Genomic DNA, 14,997 nt, shown 5'->3' with positions numbered 1-14,997 from the left:
TTATCAGGATACAACCCCAGTAACCCCATCACAAATCCAGGCACATCTATGTAAAACCAACACAAATCAGTGCTGTGGACTGTGTAGGTAGTAATGGATTATCTACTAGCACAAATGAACTTTTTGGAGGATGATGAAACTATTCTATATTTGAAAATATTCAAATATTTTATATTCGAATGTATATAAAATTCATAACTACAAATAAAAAGGTAAAGTATTTACTATAAATTTTACTTCAAATAAACTCAAGTTTTTAAATGAGGTAATGGATAATTTTTTTATTTTGTGGTACTAGCAATTGAATCCCGGGGTGTTCTACCTCCAAACTACACCACCAGCCTTTTCCTTTCCTTTCCTTTTCTTTTCTTTTCTTTTCTTTTCTTTTCTTTTCCTAGTACTGGGATTGAACCCGGAGACATTCTACCTGAGCTGTCCTATTTTGTGTGTGTGTGTGTGTGTGTGTGTGTGTGTGGTACTGGGGGTGAAACCCGGGGGCTTTCTACCTCTGGGCTATACTCCCAGACCTATTTTATATTTTTATTTGGAAACAGGGTCTCACTAAGTTACCGAGAGCCTCACTACGTAGCTGAGGCTGGCTTCGAACCTGTGCGATCCTCCTGTCTCAGCCTCCCAAGCGCGGTGATTACAAGAGTGCGGCACCACGCCCGGCGTCCCTGCCCTATTTTTTATTCTTTATTTTGAAAGAGTCTCATTAAGTTGCAGGCCTCACAAGTATATGAGACTGGCCGGGAGCCTGCGATCCTCCTGTCTCAGCCCCCAAAACACTGGGATTACAATCGTGCGCCACCACGCCCAGTTCTAAATGTGAATTTCTGATGAACAACAAACCCTATTTCAGTACAAAGTCTGTCCCAAACATATTTATACTGAAAAATGACTCGTTGTGTATCTGAAATTCAATTGATCTAAACGCTCCATACTCCTGTAAGCTGAATCTGGCAACCCCACAGAGAGGTTACTGTGAGGATGCCTAGAGACTGGCACCGCAAGGCGCTCGCCCAGCGAGGGGCACAATGAAAGCTTAGTGGTAGCTAACGCCGTTTTAGCCCCAGCCCTTCAATCATTATTTGTTTCTTTTTTTTTTTTTTTCGCCCAACTTAAAAATAAATCATCTCTACTTGAGGCTTATCAGCCCAAGTAGACAACACAAACCCGAAGGAACAGGCAGAGAGGTTGCCCAGCCCTCCAGCTCCTAGGGAAGCGCAGGGCTGGCGCCGTGACGTCATGACGCACACGGCCCCGCCCCGAGGGAGGCGCGAGACGCGTAAATAAGACGTCGACAAGCCGGGCGCCAGGCACGGGGCCTGACGGGATTGTGGCGGTCCTCTTTCCTAACTCGGAAGCTTCCGCAGCCTGCGGACGCTCTCAAGATGGCGACCTCTCTGGGTTCCAACACCTACAACAGGCAGAACTGGGAGGATGCGGTGAGTGTGTCCGCCGGCGGGGGACGGCAGGAGGGGACGAGCCGGGCCTCGCGCGGGCGGCGGGGCCGGGGCTCAGGCGCGGCCGAGGGCACCCCGCACCCGAGCCCGCGCCGCGGCCTAGCTGGCGGGAGCAGGAGGCTGGAGGGCGGCCTCCGGCGCCTTGGAGGGAGGGGGCTTACAGGGGCCCGGGACCAGCCCCTCCCCACCCCTGCCCGCTCCAGCCTTTCCCAGCCCGTGACCCGCCCGCCGGAAGTGCGGGCTGAGCCCCCTCCGCGACCCGGCCCGCGCTGGCCCCGGTTCCTGCCCTGCCTTTCCCCTTCTCTCGCTCCCCGCCCCCACCCTCGCCCCAAGGGTGCGACTGAGGTGTCAGGGTCTTCGGAGCTTTATTTTTAATCATATTGCCCACTCTTCACCAGGACTTTCCCATTCTGTGCCAGACGTGTCTTGGAGAAAACCCATATATCCGAATGGTGAGTGATCGCATGTGAAACCGGAGTTACTGTTCTGTCAATATTGTGGTACTTGCACACTGTCTGTAAAGTGTTACTCTTTACACATCAGAGAACATGATGCTTTTTTACTAACTCAAAATATAGGACGATTTGCAAAGGACCGCCATCCCTACTCTCGCACTTAGGAATTCAGCAAGATCCTGTAATGCAGGAGTCATAGTAATAGCTAATAATTGTTGATCATTTATCTAAGAAGTGAGTCTGTTGGCCACATACTGAGTTTGGCTTTTCATACTGCAGGTAAGAAGTGGAGCTGGGATTTAAATTCAGATGTTCATACTCGCGGGACCTCAGCTAGTTAGGAAGAAAACCAAGATTAGACTGGCCCCTGACTCCTAAGGCATATGCCTTTCAGCCACTGTATCTTGTCTTCTTAGTGTAAGATACATCCTGTCCTTAAAAATAAGGGTAAAATAGTAACATTTAACACTGATTAGATTAGGAATTGTTGCAGGTGATTATTCAAAGATACTGATATGTCAATATGTTCAAGATGTTTTGCCTCATGGTAACAGAACATTTACTCTATACAGTGCATCAACACAGTTTTAGAGTAGTTATTTTTAGACCAAACTTTGTAAAAAGTGACTGGCCATGGCTGCATCCTCTCTGATTTAGGGATGTGGAAACCATTAGGAATATTAGTTCCTAGGAGCCAGAAGTAAACCTAAGTTCACCAACTAAGTTTGGAGTTGTGGAAAGACAGTTACCTGGTACTAGATCCATAGCCTCTTGGAGAAAGGATAATTCATAGTGTGTTTTTAGACTATATTCTTTACCCATCCCCCAAAAAAAGTAGTTTAGATGACTTTAGTTTTTCCCCTCTTTAGGATGCCAGGATATATGTATTTTATGTTTTATATGTATGTGTCTGTGGCACTGAGGATTAAACCCAAGAGCATTCACACTTTTTTTTTTTTTTTTTTTGGTGGTACTGGAACTTGAACCTAGGGGCATTCTGCCTCTAAGGTATATCCCGAGTGTTGGTTTTTGTTTGTTGTTGGTTTTTGGTTTGTTGGTTGGTTGGTTGGTTGGTCTGGGGATGGAACCCAGGGGCATTCAACCTCCAAGCTACAACCCCTGCCCTATTTTTTATTCTTTATTTTGAAACAGGGTCTCCCCTAAATTGCAGAGGGCCTCACTAAGTAGTTGAGGCTGACCATTAACTGCAATCCTCCAGTCTCAGCCTCCCAAATGCTGGATTACAAGTGTGCACCACCACAAGTACAGGCAAGTGCTACCATACCCAGCACTTTTTTAATTAGTATGTTTTGCTGTCTCGGATGGAACCCAGGGGCATTCTACCTCTGGGCTATACCCCCAGCCCTATTTTTCATTCTTTATTTTGAAACATGGTTTCACTAAGTTGCAGAAGGCCTCACTAAGTAGCTATGGCTGGCCACAAACCAGATCCTTGTGTTTTAGCCTCCCAAGTACTGGGATTACAAGTGTGCATCACTGCCCAGCTCTTTTTTTTAATTTTGAAATATATTCTTGCTGAGTTGCCGGGGGTCTTCATCAGTTGCTAAAGGTAGCCTCGAACTTGTGATCCTCCTGTCTTAGCTTCCCAAGTACTGTGATTACAGGCGTGTGCCACTGTGTGACTCATTTCTTGGGTTTTATGTAGGGACAGAATAGACATCTGGGCTTTTTTATTCCTGTAACTCCAATTATTTCCTCTCTTTATTTTTCTTTTTCTTTTTTCTATTTCAGACCAAAGAAAAATATGGGAAAGAATGCAAAGTAAGTATGTCTATTAATAAGTAATGATTTTTCTTTATATTTGTTTACTTATTGCCTTTTTCTCTACCAAGTTAGCCTCTACTAAGCTTTGAAGTTCTCCAGTAAAATTCAGTTATATTACAGATGTATTAATTGGCTGGTAACTAGTGTAGAAGAAGACAGTGACCCCTGTAACGCTCAGATTTGTAACTTGCTGCCGGTCAATTGTCATTGAACATCCTGAGTTTGATATTAAGTGTTGTATGTAAAAGGTAAGCATTTTAGCTTAGGATGAAGATCATAACTATTATAAGGTTTTCAAAGGATTATATGATCTTCACCACCCTCTCCCCTCAAAAAAAATAAAGGATCATATTATTTGTCTGGGTTTCTGTTGGTTTATCTGTTTTGTTTGTTTCCAGTGTGTTATAACTTGGGGGATATAACTTGGGACTTCATGCATGCTAGGCAAGTGCTCTACCGCTAAGCTACATATCCAACCAGAGGGTTAAATTTTTAATGCTACTTATCTCTAGTGTAGGAAGACTGATTTTTTTTTAATTATTTCACTTCTGTATTATGTAAATACTACTGGGAATAGACACTGTAAATTGAAACACCAGCTGGCATTTAGACTAGGTGATTGCTCAGGTCTTCTCTAAACCCTAGATTCAGGGTTCCTTTTTGAAAGACCCATTTTTATTAATTCTCCTGGATTGATTGTCCAGGTGAGAACTGTTAATACTCTGGCTCTTGCTTTGTGTTCAGATCTGTGCCAGGCCATTCACAGTGTTTCGATGGTGCCCCGGGGTTCGCATGCGTTTCAAGAAGACTGAAGTATGTCAAACCTGCAGTAAATTGAAGAATGTTTGTCAGACCTGCCTCTTAGACCTAGAGTATGGTATGTTTGCCATGTCCAGTAGATCTGAAAGTGCAGATGCCCTGAACAATATACCAGTCTTCTCTCTCCCACTTCTGTCTCTGATTCTGATCCCACTTTGGAATGTCTGCTGTGGTCTGCTTTTCTCAGGAAGAGAATCATAATTGGGCCACTCTGCAGTCTTTCTGAACAATAGTAGGGACTTAAGGAATGATTAGGAAGTAAACAGAACTGACCTATACCTTCATCTCTGTAGTCAGGCTGAGGTAAGAGGAACTGATCCTTTTGTAGGCAGTTTCTTTGCCTTGGGCTTTTTTTTATCCTAAGTTTTTTTGTGTGTATGTATACTGGGGATTGAACCCAGGAGCATTCTACCTCTTGGCTACACTCCTGGTCCTATTTTATTTGTTTTTATTTTGAAACAGGGTCTCATTAAATTTCCTCACTAAGTAGCTGAGGCTGGCTGTGAACCTACAATCCTACTATCTCAGCCTCCCAAGTACTGGGATTACGAGCATGCACCACCATGCCCAGCTGATCCTAAACTTTTTTCCCACAATTCCAAATGGAAGCTCATAGGCTAATTATGTGTTGACTTTTGTCTCAACTGTATTGTTAATACCAAAATACCATATTGCTTACTGTTTCAAAGCATCTGCTTTTAGGAATGCTGTTTTTCTATTTAAACTGTGGGTGCCTTTGTTTTTGAGGCAAAAAAAAAAAAATGCCAATAAGGAATTCTATGTAGTAAAAGGGAAAAGGAAAATATAAGTGTATATATGCTAAGTTCCTGGCCACTAATTGTTTAATGCTGTTTATGTGTTTGTTAAGGAGAATTCTAGTCCTGAAGCACAGTGACCCTTAAATGACTGTTACTCTGTTACTGCTCAACCTAGAAACAAACCACTTTTACATTTATTTTAAATAAATTGTAGTATAGTAAAAATTAGACACATTATTAATTTACATGTCAAATCTGACTATTATCCAAGTTTGTTCATTTAAAATGTTTTCTAAAATACTTAAGCACATTTCATGACAGCTCAGGGATATATTTTTTTTTGATACTAGGCTTGAACCTAGAAGGGATTCTACCTCCAAGCTGTACCCCCATCCCAATTTTATTTCTTGTTTGGAAACAGGGTCTCACTAGGTTGCCGAGAGTCCTGCTAAATTGCCATAGCTGGCTTTGCACCATCCTCAGCCTCCCAAGGGCATACTAGGATTACTAGCATTTGCTTGACAGCTCGGGAATTTGGACAGTTTAGAATGCTGAGCAGTAGTATTAGCCTAATGGTACTAAAGATTTGAATAAAAATATAGTAAGAAATTTGATACAAAGTAGGAAAGAAGAAAATGGAAGGGTGTTTTTATTCTGTGTGCATATTTAATATGGAGATGTTTTTAAATACATCTGAGGGGGTTTTCTCCATTCCTTTGTACCAGGCCTGCCCATCCAGGTTCGTGATGCAGGATTGTCTTTTAAAGATGACATGCCAAAGTCGGATGTCAACAAAGAGTACTACACGCAAAACATGGAGAGAGAGGTATGCTGGCACTTTCTGATGTAGTTTGTCTTTGGGGGAGAGAGAGGTATTTGTTGGCTTGGTTTCTTGCTTGCTTTTATGGTGCTGGGGAATTGAAGTAGTTTTATATTTAATAAAAATCCTAATAAATTGACCTTCTGTACATTTTTCATCTGTATGTAGATTTCTAACTCTGATGGAACACGGCCAGTCGGCATGCTTGGGAAAGCCACATCCACCAGTGACATGCTACTTAAATTGGCCCGGACCACACCCTACTACAAAAGGAATCGGCCTCACATTTGCTCCTTCTGGGTGAAAGGAGAGTGCAAGAGAGGAGAGGAATGTCCATACAGGCAAGGGCTGAGCCATACTTTATTCACTTTCAGATGATTAGTCATCTAAAAAAGTGGGAGATGCTAACTTAAATTATTTGGACTTTTTATGTAGTACTGGGGTTGAGCCCAGAGGCATTCTATTTCTGAGCTACATCCCCTACCCTATTTTACTTTTGTAACAAGGTCTCACTAGGTTAATGAGAGTCTCACTATTTGCTGAGGCTGTCCTCAAAATTGCAGTCCTCCTGTCTCAGCCTCCCAAGTACTGGAATTAAAAACATGCGCCACCATCCCCAGCTTGTACTTTAAAATCTAAAGTTCATGTAACTAGTGTGTCTCATCTCACGGAACCATTAAATTTAAAAGAGCTTGATTAAATTGTAGTTTTTACTTATGACTTGGGAAACTAAATTGCTATGCCATAGAATGTAGGTGCTGACCTTAGAAAAGTTCCCCCTGAGCTGGGCGTGGTGGCGCATGCTTGTAATCCCTGCACTTGGGAGGCTGAGACAGGAGGATTGCACAGGTTTGAAGCCAGCCTTAGCTACATGAGACCTTGTTTCCAAATAAAATATAAAATAGGTCTGGGAGTGTAGCCCAGAGGTAGAAAGCCCCTGGGTTCCATCCCCAAGACTACAAAAAAAAGTTCCCAGCTGAGAAGTAAATCTGTCAACATATAAATGGTTTAAATCGAAGTGTATAATTGAAGTCAAAACAAGGCCAGACTTCTAACAGGTTTGTATATTTCAGTCAAAACTGCTAAACATATGGATTAGAAGTTCTTAACTTGGAAGTGGTTAACTCTACGCCTACTCTAACCCCCGCCAAAAAAATACAGGCCTCTTTTCTGAGGCTTAGTCCATTATTCAGATTATCAGTGGACTAGAAAACCTCAAATATGTTAAGGACCGTTGACCAAGAGTGTGTCCTTTTTGGGGGTGGATTGTGACAAAAGCAGTTTTGTTTGCGGCGGGGGAGGTTACTGGGGATGGAACCCAGAGATATTCTACCTCTGAGCCATATGCTCAGCTGTAAAAACATCTCACTAGGTTGTTGAGGGTCTCACTAAGTTGCTGAGGCCTGTCCTGAACCTGTGATCCTCCTATCTTGCCTCCCAAGTGCTGGGATCACATGTGTGTACCACCATGTCCAGCTTCAAAAGCATTTCTTTATAAGGAAAGTCCTGTACCCTAACTGGCCTTTTACATGGATTTTAGGAGGCTGAGAAGTCTGTGTGTGATACAATAAATCCCTGGCACTAGCTCTGTTTTGATAATTATGTTTTGGTATAGTTAACAGATTTTAGTTTAAAAGTTATTTCAGGGTATATATTTTTTACTTTATTATATTAGCTGCCATTAGTGATACCAGCACTTCTTCCCTTTGTGTCACCTTTATGTATTGTTCTTTTCTGTATCGCAGACATGAGAAGCCTACAGATCCAGATGACCCCCTTGCTGATCAGAATATTAAAGACCGGTATTATGGAATCAATGACCCTGTAGCAGATAAGCTTCTAAAAAGGGCTTCAACAATGCCTCGTCTGGACCCACCAGAAGATAAGACTATCACCACACTATATGTTGGTGGTCTTGGTGATACCATTACTGAGACAGATCTCAGGTTTGTGGGTATAATTTTAAGAACTCCTTTTTTTTCTTTCTTTTTTTATTTTATTTTTTTAAAGAAAGCCAGTTACTTTAATTTCTAAAGCTCTACAAGTGTCATTGGTTACCTGTCATACACATACCAAGTTGTCCATGTGACGAGCAAACAGTCTGGCCATCAGCAGACCAGGCCAGGGAGGTACACTGTGGCTCAGCCTTGTTGCTGGTACTGACAGCATCCTGCTTCAGTTCACCTACAGTGATCTTGCCCTCCAAATCTTAATGCTGGGGCCTGTGGCAGTGCATAGGCAGTAGTGGTCAGGGCTGAAGCACAGGGTGTTGATGTCCCACCATCTAGTGTATAAATGTGGTTACCCTTCATCGGGATCCCACAGCATGGCCTGACCATCCTTGCCTCCAAAAATACAGAGGAATCTATCTGGAGAAGCATCACAGTATTCAGATAGCCAGTGTCATTGGTGTTCGCTTGCAGCTAGTCAAGTTCGATACCTTTACCGGCTTCTCCCAGCTACAGGAGACAATGATAGGGATACTGCTGTTGAATTAGAAGCAGACACAAGACACTCATTCTGAGTGACTCATGCTGGACAGTGTATCTGCATACACCCAAAGTATTCCATAACTTTATGGTTTTGTCTAGGGATCCAGAGACAATTTACCGGTTGTTGGAGGAAAAGGGCACACTGAGCACATCGTGATGATGCCCATTATGAGGTCCTAGAGGCATAGGGTTTCATCGCAGGAGCCTGAGAGGGCAGACTGGCCATATGGAGAGATGACCACATCACTGACAAAGTGGGAGTGACTCCTCAGAGCATGCTGGGGGATGCCATGGCTGTTTTCATCCCTGGTTAACTTCCACATGATGATGGTCTTATCTCAAGAGGCAGACTGTATCATGTCCAGGAACTGCAGGCTGGTAGCAATCCGGGATACTCGGGTCTTGTGGCCCTTGAGGGTGCCACAAGGGGTCATTTGCTCAGTCATGGTGGCGGCTGGCATTGGTGTTACCACAGAGATTAAGATGGAAGTGGATGGCTTGCAGAGACTAGTACTGCCACCTCTACCTCTTTTTGCTTTGAACTGCCTTAGAATAATTCATTTGCAAAAGTATAGACAAGCATGTTAAATCTATACTAAGTCCATTTTTCCTTAGCCAGTCTATAGTTAGTATCATACTGACTCAAATATTTATAAAGTTGTCCTTTATGTTAGAAGGGTAATGTTCATTAGGAATGTGTTACCCATCCTTCCATATAGTAATAATTGCATGGAACCTAATAGCCAGTTAGAATTGTTAAAGGATGGCACACGTGCAAGTATGATTAACTTTGTAGGGGAGGGAGAGCTTTGTAATTTTAAATTCTTATGGCTTAAATTGTTGACTTTTTAAAAGAGATGTATTTGATAAATTTGTATTATTTTTGGCTTTTATTATGCTTGGCTAGATGAGACATCTGGGCAGCTAGTAATGGAAATTACCTCTTCCAAAGAGATAAAGTGGAGAAGAAACTCCTGTAAGTTTATAACCTGCCCTTGGTAGTCTGTCTCCACTAAACCCTAGGTGAGCTAGGCAATACCCAGGGGTTAACAGATTTCCTGTAAAAGGCTAGAGGGTGAATATTTTAGGCTTTGTGGGACACATACAGTCTTTCTTACATTTTTTTTTTCAAACTGAAACATTTTTTAAAACACTTTTGGCTCATTGGCCATGAAAGCCATAGTTAGCTAATGCCTTATCTAGGGCTTAGAATCTTTAAGAAACCTACTTAAGCCTTCTTCTCTCCATGGCAAAAACCCTAAGATGGTTGAGAACCCTATTTACTCATTTTTTTGCCATCACTCAGTAAGCAGCACCTATAGTAGGGAAAGATATGGGAGGAAATACCTGCACGTAGTTAATGTAGCCATGGGGCCTGCCTGCTAGTGGTGAGTCAGAAAGAGGTCATAATCCATTTTCATACTTCTTGGCATGTCTTTGTTATTAACTCATCTCTTTCTGCTTGTATCCTTTCAGAAATCATTTCTACCAGTTCGGAGAGATCCGGACAATCACTGTTGTGCAGAGACAGCAGTGTGCTTTCATCCAGTTCGCCACCAGGCAAGCTGCAGAAGTGGCTGCTGAGAAGTCGTTTAATAAGTTGATTGTCAATGGCCGCAGACTCAACGTGAAGTGGGGAAGGTAAGCATCAAACTTTCTTTAAATATCTTAATTGAGATTTTTAAGAAACTTTCACTATCTGGAGAATAGGAAATAAGCAGGCTTGAATCAATAGACTCTTTAGAAAGACCATGAAAACATCATTCTCAATCTGATATTTAATTCCTTTGCATGTTGAAGGAATCCTGCTCAGGAAATGTAGTCAGGATTTTGCTCTTTGGAAATTTATGTTTTTATGACCAGCTACTGGATGCCAAGTGTAATGGTAGGACATTGTTACAGTCAGCTTTCTTGCTCTGCTCTGACCCAAACACCTGATATGCAAAACTTAAAGAAGGAGGATTTATTTGCACATGTATTTGTAGTTTCTAGAGGTCATAGTCCATTTCAGGGCCAGAGCTGCAGGTCCTTAGGGTGGCATCATGGGGAACAAAGCTAAAGGGTCAGAGAGATGTGCTGCAGCTACAACTAGGTGGCAGGGACACATACTACACGGCCACACCCCCAGGGACCCTTCCCCAGCAACCAAGCCCTGCCTCCAACCAGAGTGCCTTCTCTACCACCTGAGGTCTGGGGGAGTGTGTGTGTGTGCATGTGTGCGTGCATGTGTGAGAGAGAGACAGACTGACTGACTGACTGACTGACTGACTGACTTGGGATTGAATCCAGGCATTCTACCTCTGAGCTACACCTCCATCCCTATTTATTTATTTATTTATTTATTTTTATTTTATTTTGAAATAGGGAGTCACTAAGTTACAGAGGGGCCTTACTAAGTTGCTGAAACTGGCCACGAACCAGCAATCCTTCTGTCTCAGCCTTCAGGGTGCTGGAATGACAGGTGTGAGCCACCTCACCCAGCTTCTGAGGGATACTTTAAATCCAAACTGATAGACATAAAAGGTGAATTCGAGGATTTTCAATGAAATTAGACCTAGATTCTGCCCTCAGAGGGTGATGTGTGGGGGAGAAGGTAAAACAGAAGAATAGCTATTTTAAGTTTGAAAGTGATGATTGCATAAGAGAGACCTGGTAATTGCATAAGAGGCACACAGGTGAAATGCCCTAAATTTTACTTTATTTATTTATTTTGTTGGGGAGGGGGGTACTGGGGGTAGAACCCAGGGGCTTTCTACCTCTGGGCTACACTCCCATTTTATTTGGAGACAGGGTCTCACTAAGTAGCTGAGGCTGGCTTCGAACCTGCATGATTCTCCTATCTCAGCCTCCCAAGGACTGGGATTACAAGCATGCGCCACCATGCCCGGCGAAATGCCCTAAATTTTAAGTTCAAAGAGGGAACATGCTTCCAGCTTAGAACCAGGTAGGTAATGGCAGCAGCTTCTTTATGGAGCGCTTCGTGTTAAGCACTGTGCCAAACACACGTTGATTCTTATAATACTGACAGTAGTTATTGCAAGTTTTGAACCCAGGTCTTTGGACTGTGACAAGTACAGGCATGGGAAGTGGGACAAAGTGTCAATGTCCTGTATATGTGTCTCTCCCAGATCCCAGGCAGCCAGAGGCAAAGAAAAAGAAAAGGATGGGACCACAGACTCTGGGATCAAGCTGGAGCCAGTCCCAGGACTGCCAGGAGGTGAGTGCAGGCTTCTGGCTGGCCACGGAAGCTCAGTCTTCCCTGATGTCCCTCAGTGGAAGAGACCCATCTGTGGTTTCCACAGCAGCTCCTTTCCCCCAGACCGCCTTCGGGATTTAAAAGTGGTAGAAAGAGTGCTGCCAGTTGTCCTCTCTGAATGTTGGCTATTTTCTGTCCTCCAGCACTTCCTCCTCCTCCTGCAGCAGAAGAAGAAGCTTCTGCAAACTACTTCAACCTGCCCCCAAGTGGTCCTCCAGCCGTAGTGAACATCGCCCTGCCTCCGCCCCCTGGGATCGCCCCACCCCCACCCCCAGGTAACTTCGTCCTTCCTTCTTAGCCCAGAGAAGTCCTTGCGAAATAAAGTCCTACACTTCACCCCCATATCTAAGGCAGTTAAATCCTTTGGGTTTGCCGTGTAGAAGTCTACAGGTAGAACTGACAGGTTGCGATTCTTGATAGTCCACCTTTTTCCTGCCCTGCCAAGGCATCAGTTTTCTCAAGATCTGAGTATACATGTACTCAGTCCAGGAGACAGTGGATTGTAGTGATCTACCATCAGTTTGCCCCCCCTGTTCTAGATTAAGTCCTAACTGATGCCCTAGAGCACTACTGCTCAAGAGGTAGGCTGTGGACAGATGTCTTAAAATTGTTTATTACCTTTCTACAAGCTACTGAGCTTGTACCAGGATGTAAATTGATGAACCACTTCCTCCCTTAAAAAATCTTGTCACCAAGAAAAAAAACTGTCAGAGGATTGAACAGTATACTGATCATGTAATTGAGCTACATTTGGGCTCATGTTCTTTATCTTATTGGTGGTATTAATAAGCACTTTGAAAACTGGCACTGGTTACTACTGAAACATTGCTCTAGAGAAATGCCAGTGACAGTGTGAACAGTGTAAGGAAATCACAGGAGCCCAGTTCTCTGGTGGCTATGAGCTTGTATCTTTGAAAAGTGTCTGGTTCCTGACACCCTCCCTCCTGGTCTCAAGCATTGAGTGTAATGGGGACAGGGTCCTGCCATTGGCCTTATTTCTTCCTCACGTCCCACATCTTGAATGAGTCTTGTCTGGTGGGGTTTGGCATGTTTGATATATAGCAGAGGCTCAGATGATGGCCTAGCAGATGCCTTAAGTCCTATAGAGTGTTTTGGACTGAGGGGAAAGGTGTTAAACCAAGGAAATAATGCAAGTAGATATTCCTAAGCAGGTCCTATGGAGTGACATTTACCTAAGCCTGTGTCAGCCTTGATTTATTTGTATGTGGTTTTGATCTTTAAAAGATTCAGAAGTTTGAAAGGTGAAGGGAACTACAAGCCTAATACGTTTATTCTCTCCCATGTGCAGGTTTTGGGCCACACATGTTCCACCCAATGGGACCACCCCCTCCTTTCATGAGAGCTCCAGGACCAATCCACTATCCTTCTCAGGATCCTCAGAGGATGGGAGCTCATGCCGGAAAACACAGCAGCCCCTAGCACATTATCCTCACTCTGGGCTTTTGTGGAAGAAAGGGCGCTTTAAAATCCCAGTAAATGAATCTTGGAATAAATATATTTTTTCTTCTTTTGTAGTTTCCATGGTAGCTGAATGTGTTCAGATGTGGGCAGTCAGAAAGAACCACAGCTATGCTTCTCTACCTGTATTGAGAGGATCAGTGGACTTTCAGATACACTGCCATGAACACACTGGTTACTACTGTAACATTGCTAAGAAAACCTAATGCTGTCCCACTTGAATCCATGTCGGGGACAAGCAGATGGGTGAATTGGAATAGCCAATGGAGTTACCATCCCAATTATATGTTTATTTTGTATCTTTTGGGGGAGGCAAAAATTGACTTGCAGCAAAAAAAAATCCTTTTGACCATTTTTATGTCTATTGGTTATTTTCTTTTTTAGCATCTTAAAAAAAAATAACGCTAATCATCGCAGTTGTGTTAAGTGTGATTTAACTCTTTTTGAAGTCACACTCAAAGAGACAAGCAGAAACCAGCACCCAGCACAGCCCAGATCTGTTCTTTTCTCTCTTTTTCTTCATTTATTACTAACGGAATCTGACTGATAGTTTAACTTCTCTATGCCACCAAAAAAAAAGGACAAAGATAGAAATTACTTTTTATTCCTGTCAAATGGAAACAAATTTTATGGACCTATGTATCATTGAAGAAACCTGGCGTCTGAGATGAAATTATTTTAAAGAACTTCCTATAAAACAGTTGCTTGAACAAACTGAAAGGAAAAGTGTTGGAAGTGTTTGAATGGAAGACTTGTGACCGGCCGCTGGAACCCTGACCTTCAGCATTCACCTCTGTGTGTCTTCAGTGTCTCATCGTGGTCCCCTGCTTCTGGCTGGGGCTATCTTTGGTCTTAGAATGTTTGGGTATAACTGAAATGTAGATGGTAAGGGAGATTTGATGTTGTGTTGTATTGTTTTTAAATAATTAAAATGGGTCAATTTTCCAAATTTGGCTATATTTTTTTTAAAGTGGGATTGAACCCAAGGGGGCTCTTATCTTTGAGCTACACCCCTAACCTTTTATTTATTTATTTATTTTTTTTGAAACAGGATGTCCTTAAGTTCCTGAGGGCCTCACTAAGCTGAGGCTGGCCTCAAACCTAAGATCCTCCTGTCTCAACCTCTCAAGTACTAGGATTATAGGCATGCACCACCACACTGGGTTTATTGACTTATTTCTATAGTCATATATATATATATATATATATTTTTTTTTTTTTTTTTTTGGGGGGTAGTACTGGGGTTCCTGGAAACCCTTCTATCTCCGGGCTACACTCCCAGACCTATTTTATATATTTTTGGGGAAATGGTCTCTTAAGCCAGCGGGGCTGGCTTTGAACCTGCGTGATCCTCCTGTTTCCGCCTCCCAAGCACAGGGATTGCAAGTGTGCGCCACCACGCCTGGCTTTATAGTCCTATTTTCTTTACCTTTTGGTAACTAAACTTTTTTTTTTTTTTTTCTTTGTGGGTCTGGGTATGGAACCCAGGGGCATTCGACCTCCGAGCTACATTCCCTGCCCTAGTTTTTATTCTTTAATTTGAAACAGGGTCTTACTAAATAGCTGAGGCTGTCCACAAACCGCGAACCTCTGGTCTCAGCCTCCCGAATGCTGGGATTACAAGCCTGTGTCACCACTCCCTGCTTGTTAACTGAACTTTAAGTCAG

At 43.0% G+C, this 14,997-nt stretch overlaps 1 protein-coding gene and 1 pseudogene across 2 annotated transcripts; one reads left to right on the top strand and one right to left on the bottom strand.

Moving 5' to 3' along the window:
* Positions 1-1,394: 1,394 nt before the first annotated feature.
* RBM22 (RNA binding motif protein 22) lies at positions 1,395-13,291 on the top strand (the record flags this gene model as incomplete). The annotated part of the gene is made up of 11 exons (XM_080699572.1): positions 1,395-1,448; positions 1,865-1,918; positions 3,674-3,703; positions 4,451-4,583; positions 6,009-6,109; positions 6,272-6,444; positions 7,849-8,049; positions 10,072-10,236; positions 11,724-11,812; positions 11,995-12,126; positions 13,161-13,291. The coding sequence occupies 11 exons, from the start codon at positions 1,395-1,397 to the stop codon at positions 13,289-13,291; spliced, it is 1,263 nt and encodes a 420-aa protein (XP_080555698.1).
* LOC308265541 (small ribosomal subunit protein RACK1-like) lies at positions 8,165-9,041 on the bottom strand (annotated as a pseudogene). The gene has a single exon. The product of its transcript is annotated as a small ribosomal subunit protein RACK1-like (transcript).
* Positions 13,292-14,997: the final 1,706 nt, after the last annotated feature.

The sequence above is a fragment of the Muscardinus avellanarius genome, assembly GCF_963383645.1.
Source record: "Muscardinus avellanarius genome assembly, chromosome: 7".
In the NCBI taxonomy this organism is placed as follows: Eukaryota; Metazoa; Chordata; class Mammalia; order Rodentia; family Gliridae; genus Muscardinus; species Muscardinus avellanarius.
Note: the sequence above shows the minus strand (reverse complement) of the source record. Positions and strands in the feature narration are given on the sequence as shown.